Source organism: Scyliorhinus torazame, chromosome 3, assembly GCF_047496885.1.
Source record: "Scyliorhinus torazame isolate Kashiwa2021f chromosome 3, sScyTor2.1, whole genome shotgun sequence".
In the NCBI taxonomy this organism is placed as follows: domain Eukaryota; kingdom Metazoa; phylum Chordata; class Chondrichthyes; order Carcharhiniformes; family Scyliorhinidae; genus Scyliorhinus; species Scyliorhinus torazame.
Window position 1 is genome coordinate 95,448,095 of NC_092709.1, and position 12,608 is coordinate 95,460,702.

At 46.2% G+C, this 12,608-nt stretch overlaps 1 protein-coding gene across 2 annotated transcripts in view; it reads right to left on the minus strand.

Annotated features, from left to right (window-relative positions):
• The window catches only part of lratb.1 (lecithin retinol acyltransferase b, tandem duplicate 1), a 270,816-nt gene that overhangs the window by 102,818 nt on the left and 155,390 nt on the right, over positions 1-12,608 (minus strand). For both annotated transcript variants that reach the window (XR_011940145.1, XM_072496002.1), the window contains exons 12-13: positions 11,494-11,602; positions 10,961-11,060 (exon numbers count right to left, since the gene is read on the minus strand). Coding sequence is in view for 1 of the 2 variants with exons in the window: in XM_072496002.1 (XP_072352103.1) it covers positions 10,961-11,060; positions 11,494-11,602 (209 nt within the window). In the remaining variant the exon portion in view is untranslated. The remainder of the gene's footprint in view (positions 1-10,960; positions 11,061-11,493; positions 11,603-12,608) is intronic.

Below are 12,608 nucleotides of genomic sequence, written 5' to 3' on the forward strand. Positions count from 1 at the left end.
CCCTCACCCACTCCTTCCTTCGACACCACCTTATCATGTAGACCTGGGGGCAGCAGACCGGGGAAGGGCGGCACCTGTTTCCTCACATAATTCCGCACCTGTAAGTATCGGAAACTGTTCCCACTGGGCAGCTCATATTCCTCCTCCAACTTCTCTAAACTCAAAAAGCTGCTCCCACAAACAGGTCCCCAAACCACTCGATTTCTGCCCGTTGCCACCCCCGAAACCCCACATCCGACGCCCCCCCCCCCCCCCCCCCCCGGTGCAAATCTATGATTACCGCAAATCGTTACCAACACCGAGGCACCTTCCAACCTGAAATGCTGGGTCCACTCTCCCCATACCCTCAGGGCCGCCATCGCCACCGGGCTCGTGGAGCACTTGGCCGGCGAGAATGGCCGATATGGAAATCTGTGATAATGTAGGGGAGCTCCCCCTTATCCCTCACCTCATATATGCTCTGACCAGCAGGGGCCCCAGGTCCCCAGAAAACTTCTCATAAAATTCTGCAGGGAACTCATCTGGGCCCAGGGCCTTCCCCGTCTGCATCACTCCCATGCCCTCCATCATCTCCACCAGACTAATGGGAGCACTAGTCCTTCCACCAGGTCCTCCTCCACCTTGGGGAACTCCAACCAGTCCAGGAATCACCGCATTCCCTCCCTGCCGGCCGAGGGCTCCGATTCGTCAGGGGCCTCTTATAAAACTCCTCAAAATACCCATTCACCCCCACCGGGTCCAGTACCACTCTTCCCCTCCAGTCGTTCACCCTTCCCATCTCCCTCACTGCCTCTTGCTCCCTAAGTTGGTGGGCCAGCATCCTGCTAGCCATCTCCCCGTACTCGGACACTGCCCTTCCGCAACTGCCCAACTGCCTTCTCCGTTGTCACCAACCCAAACTCCATCTGGAGCTTCTGCATCTCTTTCAACAACCCTGCCTCTGGGGCCTCCGAATAGCTCCTATCCATCCGCAAATCGTCCACCAACCTTGCCACCTCTGCTCTTTCCACCTTTTCCCTGTGCGCCCGGATTGATATTAACTCCCCCCGAACCACTGCCTTGTGCGCCTCCCATAGCGCGGTGGCCGAAACCTCACCCGTATCATTCAGTTCCACGTACCCCTGGATGGCGGCCCTCACCTGCTCGCAGACCTCCTCATCTGTTAACAACCCCACATACAACCTCCACTGTGGGCGCCCAGTGTGGCGCATGGTCTGAAGCCACAGTTGCCGAACACCCAGGGTCGACCACTCCCCACCAGCAGCACCTTGTCCACCACAAAAGAATCAATCCGTGAGTACACCCTGAGGACATGGGAGAAGTACGAGAACGTCCACGGATCCCTCCCCCCACTCCCCGAACCCCACGACCCCTCCACACCCCAATGCCATCTGGCATCCCCATGATTCTTAAGTTTTGGCTCTGGAAGCAGTTCTCCAAGTCCTCCACTTTCTCCTTTAGCCACTTCTGGGTCTCCCACATCATCCCGACCTCAGCAGGCAACAAGGTAAGCTGCTCCTCGTGCTCCCCCACCATCTTCTCCACTTTCCGAATGGCCTGGTCCTGGGTCCCCAGCCTCTGCTCCACCCGATCGATCCCCGCTTTTAGCGGCTCCACCATCTTGGCCAGGTCCTCCTGGGCTTCCCTTCTCTGCTGGCTGAACTTTTCATTTAAGAAGTTCGGCAGCTGCTCCGTTGACCACTGGACAGGCAGGGCCGACCCTTTACCCTCCGCCATTTCCACCTGTAGCGCACAAAGAATTTCTTGCTCCAACAGCTCCCTTCTTCTCGACCCACTGGTGATCTGTGGATCCATCCACCTACAACACCAGTGGAGTTAACTTTCCTCAACTACCGCAAAACCTCTATCCACAAAACTATCCACCCAGCAAAAATGGGAAAAGGACCAAAAAAAACACCTCGAGTGGGAGCTGCCAAATGTGCGACTACTACAGGTGGTATAGCCACTGGACAGAAGTATCTTAGAAATTTAAAACAACATAAAAAGGCAGACAGCAGAGACGCTCGGGGTGGGTGGCTGCTGGAGGCAATGAGAAGGCAGGCGCAATCGAGGAGTCCAGGGAGGCCATGAGCTCTACCATGTCTCAGGTAGCTGAGCATATTGCTTTCTCCATAGAGAGGTTGGCGACCATCATGGATGAGCTGACACAGGGTACCACACAGTGGCTGCCTGGTGTTTGCAGAAACCTGCAGACCATTGCTGGCACCATAACCTCACAGCCGCATTGGGGCAGTGAGAGGTGCACTTTGTCCCCAGATATCCCTCCATGACCACCACCACAGAAAGCAGGGTGATGCTAGCCTGCACCGAGAGGACTGAGGAGCTGCCAGCTGAACAACTAGAGAATACCTTGAAGGGCACTCCGTGAGTGGCCAGTAAACCCCAACCCCTCTGCCAGGGCCCTGAGCTCCTCCAGCAGTCGTGTTACAGAGAACAATCCTGCACCAGTGCAGGAGCCCCTCCCCGAGCCATCCAGGCTGGCACCACCCAGTGGGTGTCCACCACACTCCAAGGTCAAGGGCAATGAAGAGCAGCAGCCTCAAAGTTGTCTACAGATGCTGGAGATGCACTTGACAGCATCACTTGCAAACATTTTAAGAGCATGTAAACACACAATCATGGTGCTGGGGCTTGTTTGAATTTGCATATCTTGATTTCTGTGTAATGAATTAAAACCTTTTTAAAAGTTCCACATCTGACTCACAGTGGTTGTGGGCTTCATGGCGTTATGGAAAGTTAAGAATGGGATGAAGTTATCAGTAGACGGTGGTTGGCTGGCTGCCTCAACAGGGGTCAGCATCAGGTCTACAGAAAGGGATGGATATGTGTGGTTTGTGTATGCCAAAGCTGTGGTATGCCAATAACGACTGATGAAGACCTAGAGTCATCTGGCCCTCACTATAATACAAGCCTATACAGCAAAAGCAAAATACTGCGGATGCTGGATTGACGCTTCTCTGGGATTGATGTCCGTTGCATGGGTGTCTGCATCATGGAGCCACTGATGCCGCTGTACTGCAGCTATCTTGTCCTCCCCATTGTCTTCATCTGATGAGGGTGTCTCTTCTTCCTCAGGGTTCAGATGACCCCCCTCTGCAGGGCAGGATGGTGTAACATACAGCACACCACAATGATGTACTGAAGAGCTATATTATCATCATGGTTACAAGAGGATAGTGGCAAGGTGCTTTGGCACGTAGTTCACCTCCTTACCACTCAGAGCCTTCCCACTATCACTTCAGGTACCATGCCCTAAGAGGGCCTAGGTGACCATGGACTTTTATTGGATTGGTCCATGATTATCTTGGCAAAGTAATGCTGTAGTTTGCGAATGCCTTCTGCTGACCAAGAAACTCTCCCACTCTTGCTACCTGCCATCAGGGGTATTGGGCTGATTTGTAGGCTGGCAATTAATTGGTGTGGCCACGTTTTCCATGGCCATCAAATCCCAGAGTGGGACTTGAACCTGGAGCTTCTGGACCTGAAGCTTCTGGACCAGAGGTAGGGACATTACCAGTGTGTCACAAGACCTCTGGAATGCTCACAACTCACCTGAATTGATGCATCCCCAATAATGCTCAAGTCATTCAACAGCATCTGTGACAGTACAATTTACTGGGTTAGTTCCTTTCCACTGAACTGTACATCCAATCCCTCCACCACTGATACATTGTGGTTGCAGTATGTGCGGGACACATTGCAGCAGTCCACCAAGGTTTCTTCCTCCTCTGAAACCTCCACGACAAAAAAGAACAAGAATAGAATTGTGAGAGCACTGATTGTCAGCTCCAAGACTTCCTCCAAGTCATCATGCTGTTGATATAAATTTCCATTATTTTGTCATTGCTGGCTCAGAAACCAGGACTTTCCTCTATCATCACAGAAAAAGCACAGTGGTTGAAGGAGAAGAACCCCCCCCCCCCCCCCCCCCCCCACCACATGCACTTTCTCAGGGCAACTAGGCATAGGCAACAAATGACAATTTTCCAGCTTCAATTGCATCCTAAGAACAAACACAAGGAAGCAGAAAACCAACATTTGGGGATAAGTCAACAGGCCCCATTCTCCTTCAGGAAGGACTCCTCTCTTATGGTAGATTATTGATTTTTCTCTTTAACAGTGTTACATACTGAACTATCCGAGCAACAAGTTTGGAGAGTGAAGGGTTTATTATGTTGCTTCACTGTAATGTAACAGCTTAGGAACACAGCAGTTTTAAAGTCAAAATTATATTTTAAAGTAATGCTAGGTAACACTGTTTTGATTATGAAATGAACCTAGTCTTAGCCTCTATTGTGTTTATAGGACAACTGAAGTAACCCATCCAATCAGAAAATATTCACTTCCATTCCTTCACAGACAAAATTAGATTAGTTTAATGAATTCATTAACAAGTGAGTATTCATTAACAAATGCTGAATAATGACTTCCACACTTCAAACTGCTCATTTGTAAAAGCCAAACTATTTTACACTCCACCCAATTAGTTTTCCATTGATTTGAATGGAAAGGAAAAAGATGGAGGAATGTAAAATGGGCTTCCAATTTGCCAATGTCTGTTTCGTTCTATCTAGCATCTGAGGTGAATTTCACACCTCGTGTCTATATTTTCATTTTTCTGCCTCTGCATAATATAAGTCATTGCCTTATTCATGCAATGAAAATATTTCCCCTCCTTAGAAAGGTTTATATTCTGTAAGCTCCTAGGAAAATATTGCACTCAAAAGGGTTTTGTAAAGAAAATAAGACTTTTGTGGATTTTAATTCAAAGCCTATGTCAATAAGTACATTGTGTCATTATCCGCTACATTCATTACCAACAAACACCAAGTCTATTAATTGGCCTATTTACTTGACCAACTTTGGACTTGTGCCACACCTCATTCATGGGTTTATAGATAATTCTAGTGAATGCTATTGTGTGAGTACACAAAATGTGATACTTCCACATTCTAATAACTGTGTGAAGACAATTGTCCCAGTTTCCCTTTCATTCTTTTTGCAATAATCCTAAATTTGTGCCCTCTAGTTACCAATTCAACAACCAGTGCAAACAATCTTTCTTGCTTTAGCAAAACAAAATCTACATAATCCTTCTCACGCACTTGAACCCTTGCAGTCTGTGATCGTTTTACCCATAAGTACACTTATACTGACGAAGAGAGGAAAATCACAGACAATGTTAACCAGAAAGCTGAATTAAGATAGTCGTGAATTTAACTGTGAATCTTGTGACTGGTCTATGAACTACCTCATGCACATACTTTCTATCAGTGCAATTTCTGTCGAGAAGAAATGGAAAGCAGAAAGAAATGGTTGCAAGGCCCTCAAAGAAAATAACGACTTCAAGGTTGCTAAACTTGTCGTTGGATTGTCGTTAGACAAAGATTAGTGCTGACAGAAATATCAAAAAAAGCTGCAACTCTTTCCATACTGGGATTTTAAATAAACCCTTTGACTCTACAAATGTTATTTCAGTAACAAAATCTATTAAATTCTCTTTCCAACTTTCTTTCTGGACTTTTCATCTTTACGCACTGCAGAGCGAGAGAAGAGTTTAGAATTTCACCATTACGTGAGAGATCGATGGGACAGGAGATGAAGAAAGCAACTAATACCAAACACCAGGAAACAAGTTTAAGGTACAAAACACTTGAGATTTAAAGATCTGCTTAAAAATCACAAAGGTCTTTGAGCAGCTTCTGTTCATGGGGGTACTTTTGATCAAAACCATGTTGTTGCACTTGTTGAAAAGGCAACATACAAAACCAGAGAAACAGCCACACAGACTGAGTGTTGTGCCTGTGCACTTTGACTGGCGCCGTCTACTCAAACCCAGTTCCTGCTCTTGCCCAAAGCTTTTATATTCTTCATTTCCAGATATTTATCCAAGTCCCTTTGAATTGTCATCATAGTCTCTGCTTCAATAGCCACTTGTGGGTAAAAGTTTCAACATTTTTCTAACTGTACCTGAATAATTCTTCCACTTCTCTTTAATTCTTTTTGTTATAATACACCTTGTCATTATTAATTCAGTCAGTGCAAACAATGAAATATTTCCCTCTCAAAACTTTTCATAATTTTGAAAATCTCTATTACATTTCCTCCCATACACCTCTCTGTCCGAGTGATAAAAGCACCAAATTTTAAAATAGTAACTTCTCATTTTAGGTATTAGTTTCGTGAATTTGTGTCTTGGAAGCAAAACATTTTTGGCATGGCTAGATTATTAATTTCAGTGAAGAGTGACATGTGCAATGCGGTGCAACAAATGTTGGACAAGGTGAAGCAGTTTTGTCTGGAGAGTGAAGAAAAAGTTTGAGAACAATCTCAGTCCACTCTTATCATACTTTCCAGCGTCCAGGTACAGAGAGAATAATTTACCTGCACTCCCCATTGGCCAAGCAAGGGCGTGTGTTATGAGGGGAAAAATAATCTTTAAAAAGATGATGGAATTAATAAAGGGCAAGAAAGATAAGTACATAAGAATATCAAACATAGGAGCAGGAGAAGATCATATAGCCCGTCAGGTCTCCTCCTCATTTAATACAATCACGGTTGGTCTAGGGCTTCTACTCCACTTTCCTGGCACTTTCCATGTCCCTCGGATCCTGAGAGACCAAAATTTCTCTATCTTAGCCGTAAATCAATTTAATGATGGAGCATCAACAAACCTCTGATGCTCTGGGGTAAAGAATCCCAAAGATTCAGAAACCTTTCAATGAAGAAATTTCTCCTCATCTCAGGCCAAAATCATAGAATTCATAGAATTTACAGTGCAGAAGGAGGCCATTCGACCCATCGAGTCTGCACCGGCTCTTGGAAAGAGCACCCTACCCAAGGTCAACACCTCCCCATAACCCAGTAACCCCATCAACACTAAGGGCAATTTTGGACACTAAGGGCAATTTATCTTGGCCAATCCACCTAACCTGCACATCTTTGGACTGTGGGAGGAAACCGGAGCACCTGGAGGAAACCCATGCACACACGGGGAGGATGTGCAGACTCCGCACAGACAGTGACCCAAGCCGGAATCGAACCTGGGACCCTGGAGCTGTGAAGCAATTGTGCTATCCACAATGCTACCGTGCTGCCTTATGTAGGCCTCTACATTGATTGGCCCCTTCTCCCGAGACCGTGTCACGTTTTAGGTCCCCCAACCAGGGGAAACAATGTACGCGATTTTCCCACGGCATTGCACCCGGTGCAGGTGAATCGCGGGAGAACCCCAAGTCGGGTTCCGCACCGGGCACGGAACCTCACGCAAGTCACCTGTCGCGGTGCTGGGCACGAGTTGGATCATGCCATCACTGGACGTGTGCCATGTAATGATATTTAAATGAGCCATTGGGCTCATTTAAATATCTGGACACCATATTCACCTGGCACCCAGGAGTCAACAGCCGCCTCAGCGAGACCTCAACAAAGTGCAGTTTAGCACTGGTTTCCACAATAGTGGGTGGACCAGGCGTGATGGAACCTCGGGATTCTTGCAGGCCATTAGAGCCACCTGCGTTGTCGGGGACAAGGCAAGGTAGTACCCTGGCACTTCCCCTGGCACCCTCACACTGCCAGCCTGACACCCTGGCAATGCCATCCTGCCAGTGCCACGGTGCTCAGATGACACTTCCAGGATGCCTACTTGGCACCGGCTGGGTGCCAGGCTGGCAGTGCCAAGGTATTAGATTGGCACTGCCAGGGGTCAAGGCCTGGGGGGGTCATGCCCATGAAATGGTGTGTGGGTGGGCTTGGGGGGGGGGGGGATAGCAAAAGAAAGGTTATCGGGAGGGGGGGGTGAAGGGTAAGAGATCGGGGGCATCCTTTCAAAATGGCGCCCAGAACGGTGAGGAGCCGATCCTTGCTGGTGAACTCAGCTCCCCAGTCTTTCTAAGTGTGGCCTCAATGGGGAGATACACCCCGAGGCCAAAAAAAAGGCTAAGTGACGTTGAATCCCGGTGTCAATCTCGGCACGGCAGCTGCTGGGAAACAACCCGCCAAACGTACCTGAAACCAGACTTGGAAATTTTCCTAGTGAATCGTGCCGAATGCCTCAGTATCTATCCTGACAAGACTCTCCATTGGTCAGAATTTTACACTCTTCCCACATGCCCCCTGGTGGGTTCGGAGCCGGAAATTACTCGGATGGGTTCCCTCTGGTTCACAACGCCACCCAATCTCTCTGAACATCAACATTTACAAGTTTCACGCCTCTTAAAAAATATTCTGCTTCCCTATTCCATTCAGCATATTTGTAACGATCCCAATCAAGTCCAAAAGCTTAAAAATCAATTTGAATTCCCAGTGACCAACTTAAAGGAATTGTACAAGATTTCAAATTAAGACCTTCACATCAACACACAAACTAAAAGCAACATTGGCGACTAAAATAGTGTTTAGTCAAAGTATACCCTAAACTATAGAAATAAATCCATATTTAACATTTAAAACTGACAATATCTCTCTCTTCTACTTTAGTCTGTCCTTTGAGTGAACATCCTATTCTCCTGAAACTAGTCCAAGCAATTCTTGGTTCCTGAGGATTTTTCCAGCCAGATAACTTTGAATCCTCTCCAGCCAGATAATTTTGAATCCCCAAACTGGTGTTTATGGTTAGGGTTATTGTGGAGATTCCTTCCTTTAGCCAATCCTCGGCAAATCCTTCAGTCTTCTTTAAATCCTCATGAACATGATATCTTCAATCAGAGCGCAAGCTCCCATCGCATTCTTACGCACCAAATCCTTGAGACTTGCTGTCTCAATTTCTTGGCTCTCTTTATCTCTGATTCTGGCAGACTACAATGGCTTCCTATGGATGCTTCCCCTCCCAAAGCCCATCTCCATGCCAATGTGAATCACATAGGCTTTCTATTCACTTGAGAATACTAATTAACTATCCTTTAAACTCCGAGTCTTATTCTGTCTTGAAACTAAGTAGACAACGTAAATATAACAAAACCTGACATTCCTACCATCTTCCTGGGACCACGGAGATTAACAATCTAGCCACTGTCAGCGCAGAGCTTTGGTCAGTGTTTACAGGTATGAACATCCAACACCTTCTTACCGGTAAAACATCCTGAGTCCCTCTTTAACACCCAAGCCACCCAGACTTTCAGTCATAAGAATTCAGAACAGGCCGCATGCATCCTTTCATTCCTCTATTTTGCCCCAAATTAAAGACATGGTCCCAAAATATAACAATCTTATAAAACCTCACATTTGTTACAGTATGCCAATCAGCAATTGGTGAAGATGATGCAAACTAGTGTATAGAGATGAAAATTCACACTGGAGATAAGTGTCACTGCAACTCAGGGAGACACTTATTTCTGAATAAAATTGTTTTAATTGTTTTTACTTGAAGCAACTGAAGAAAAATTCATACATCTACCAAACTTGCCAAAATTTATTAATTTCTCCCTCTTCTCAAGGCAGTGAAACCTTGATGGGCTGTAGCTTCATGGATACGCATTGCCTTCTACAATGTAATTCAAATGGGCCTGATTTTTACCCAAGCCCTGACAGTGAATACCATGTTTATGGTAACATTTAATTGAATGGAAATGTTTTAAATATTACTACATTGAAGCTGGGCCCTTCCCACTGCAGGCCTGTAGATTAGGCAACCTGTCATACAGGCTCCAGTCAGAAGACTGGGCAGATAAGAAGTAGTTTGGATTCCCTTGCTAGGTTCCTCTCACATGGTCGGGGGCGGACCGATCGGAGGATACGGTTAGGTGGATTGGCCATGATAAATTGCCCTTAGTGTCCAAAATTGCCCTTAGTGTTGGGTGGGGTTACTGGGTTATGGGGATAGGGTGGAGGTGTTGACCTTGGGTAGGGTGCTCTTTCCAAGAGCTGGTGCAGACTCGATGGGCCAAATGGCCTCCTTCTGCACTGTAAATTCTATGATAATCTATGAAGCCCCACAACATATCCCTAGAGAGGAAGGGAGGGGGTTAATGTGACAACCCACACCACAGTTGCACACAACAAATAACCCAATGGAAAGGCATAGGAAAGACCTTGGGCTGAATTCTCCGCACCCAGACGGCAAAATCGCGGCGGGGGCGGAGAATCCATTTTCCCGCACGGAATCAGGACCGGCGCCAGTTCCCCGATTCTGCGGGTCCCGAAAAGCGGGATACACCACACCATCTAGGACCTACCTGGGGCCATTGCTGGAGCCCGCTCCACCATTCTCCGCCCCCGATCGGCCGAAGTCCCGACGGGTGGATCTAATGTGGTCCAGCCGGTCGGGAAACTAGCGTGGCGCCCTGGTCGGGGGCGGACCGATCGGAGGATACGCGGCTGAGAAATGTTTGTGCGGGCGGTCAGCCGCTCGGGGGGGCGGGGGGGTCTATTTTCAGGGGCCAGCTCCGCAGTCCGAGTCCGCCATGGAGCACAGTGCGGCCGCCCAGAGGTGTGGGGGCCCGTATCTGCAGCAAAAGCTGCTAGATTTACGCCGGGTCCCTGCTAGCCCCTGCAAGGCTAGGTTTTTCTGGTGTGAAACTCCACAGTTATGATGCTGGCGTGGGGACATAGTCCCGATAACGGAGAATCCATCCCCTTGTGCCTACGTGTGGAGCTGTGCCGTTGTCAATGTTTGCCTCAAACTCGATGCATGTTACATTATAGCATGAATATGCACAGTGAGATTATCAATGTTCGATTCTGTAAATGTCATTTCAAAAATATAAGCCAATACCATATTTAAGTGAATGTTTTTCTTTTGCTTTCTGAAAATTCAGAACAGGCAGATCATTTTAAATATTTAGTGAATTTCCTGCATCAATGTGTAATCTGGTTGAAATGTTTAAATTCCTTAAAGTAAAATTTAAGTGAGGAAAGAAATGAATCTGGCTATAAATAAATCCAAATGCTATTTCGATAAGTTTTTTTGTGATTAAATACCCAAAAAGCAATGCCCACTTACCCATTCCAGTACCAGCTGGTGCAATTTCACGGGAAAAGAGTTCCAAGGCTTTCTTCTGCATGTGGTGAACAGCCAGCCAAATAACAGCTTCACGGGGACTCTGTACAACCAAACCACAGCACTTGAGCAATACTGGACACTTCTACCTTAACAATTAAACATCCATAGCAAATAGGTAAAAGGGAGCATTTAGATTTCTTTAACATTCTGCCTCATTTCTGCAGCTTAATGTCATTAAATGAGGAAAATGTGTGAAAGTATGATATTTTGAAAAATGGGAATATTTGACTAAAGTTTAAAAATATCGTGAAAGTGTGAATTTTAAAGGGATAAATATATGACAAATGTGTTAATGTACCACAACATGGGGGGAAAGAAAGGCTTAAAGGACAGACATTTTTCATTAAATGATTGTTTGCACAGACTCGGTTACTTCAATCTCAAACTGACAAAAAGATGCAGAGGCAAAACTGCAAAATGTTACTCATGACACCCAAATCACTCATTATGGTTTATAAAATCACTTCACATACATCTGTCCTCTTTACAGCTTGCTCTCCATAGGTGTCTTCAGATCCCAAAATCTGAACATTGACTGTTTTAAAGTCATCCAGGCCTATCTGCTCGAACATGCGTCGCATCCTTCACAAATCAACAAAAGGACAGAAAGACTGGTTTAGAATCACTAATAATTCACCAAATTGCAAGAGCAATATGTATCAACACAAGTTAGCAGGGTTTTATTTTCAAATGGAATAACTTTTGTTGCTTAAAAAATGGGAATGGGTAAAAATGGCGATGATGAAAGCATGTGTACAGAGGTAGAGATAAGACAAATTCTATGTTGTAATAAGGCTGATCAGATTTCCAGTTCAATGTTTTGGTTATAATGCTACTCAAGTTTCAACCCTTGCGTCTCTATTTTTCCTAATATTACCTATTTTCTAGTTTTCCTTTTATTTTGTTTGCTTTAGATCTTTTTTCACATTTCCCTCAAGAACTGCTCACCTTCAGACATATTGGTTATGTTATGGGACTAGAAATCCAGAGGCTTGGATTAATGCTCTGGAGACAGGGGTTCAAATCCTACCTGGGGAATTTAAATTCAGTTAATTAAATAAATCTGATATAAATTGGCATGAGTAATGGTGACCATGAAACTATTACTGGATTGTTGTTGAAAACTCATCTGGTTCACTAATATGACATGGAACATACAGTGCAGAAGGAGGCCATTCGGCCCATCGAGTCTGCACCGACCCACCTAAGCCCTCACCTCCACCCATCCCCGCAACCCAATAACCCCTCCCAACACTTTTGGCCACTCAGGGCAATTATCATGGCCAATCCACCTAACCTGCACGTCTTTGGACTGTGGGAGGAAACCGGAGCACCCGGAGAAAACCCACGCAGACACGGGGAGAACGTGCAGACTCTGCACAGACAGTGACCCAGCGGGGAATCGAACCTGGGACCCTGGCGCTGTGAAGCCACAGTGCTAGCCACTTGTGCTACCGTGCTGCCCTTTAAGAAAGGAAATCTTCCATCTTTATCCAGTCTGGCATATATGGGCCGGAATTCTTTGCTCCCGCTGGCAGCTCACCCCCGCCTGCTGATTTCCCAGTGGTGTGCGGTGGCTTCAATGGGA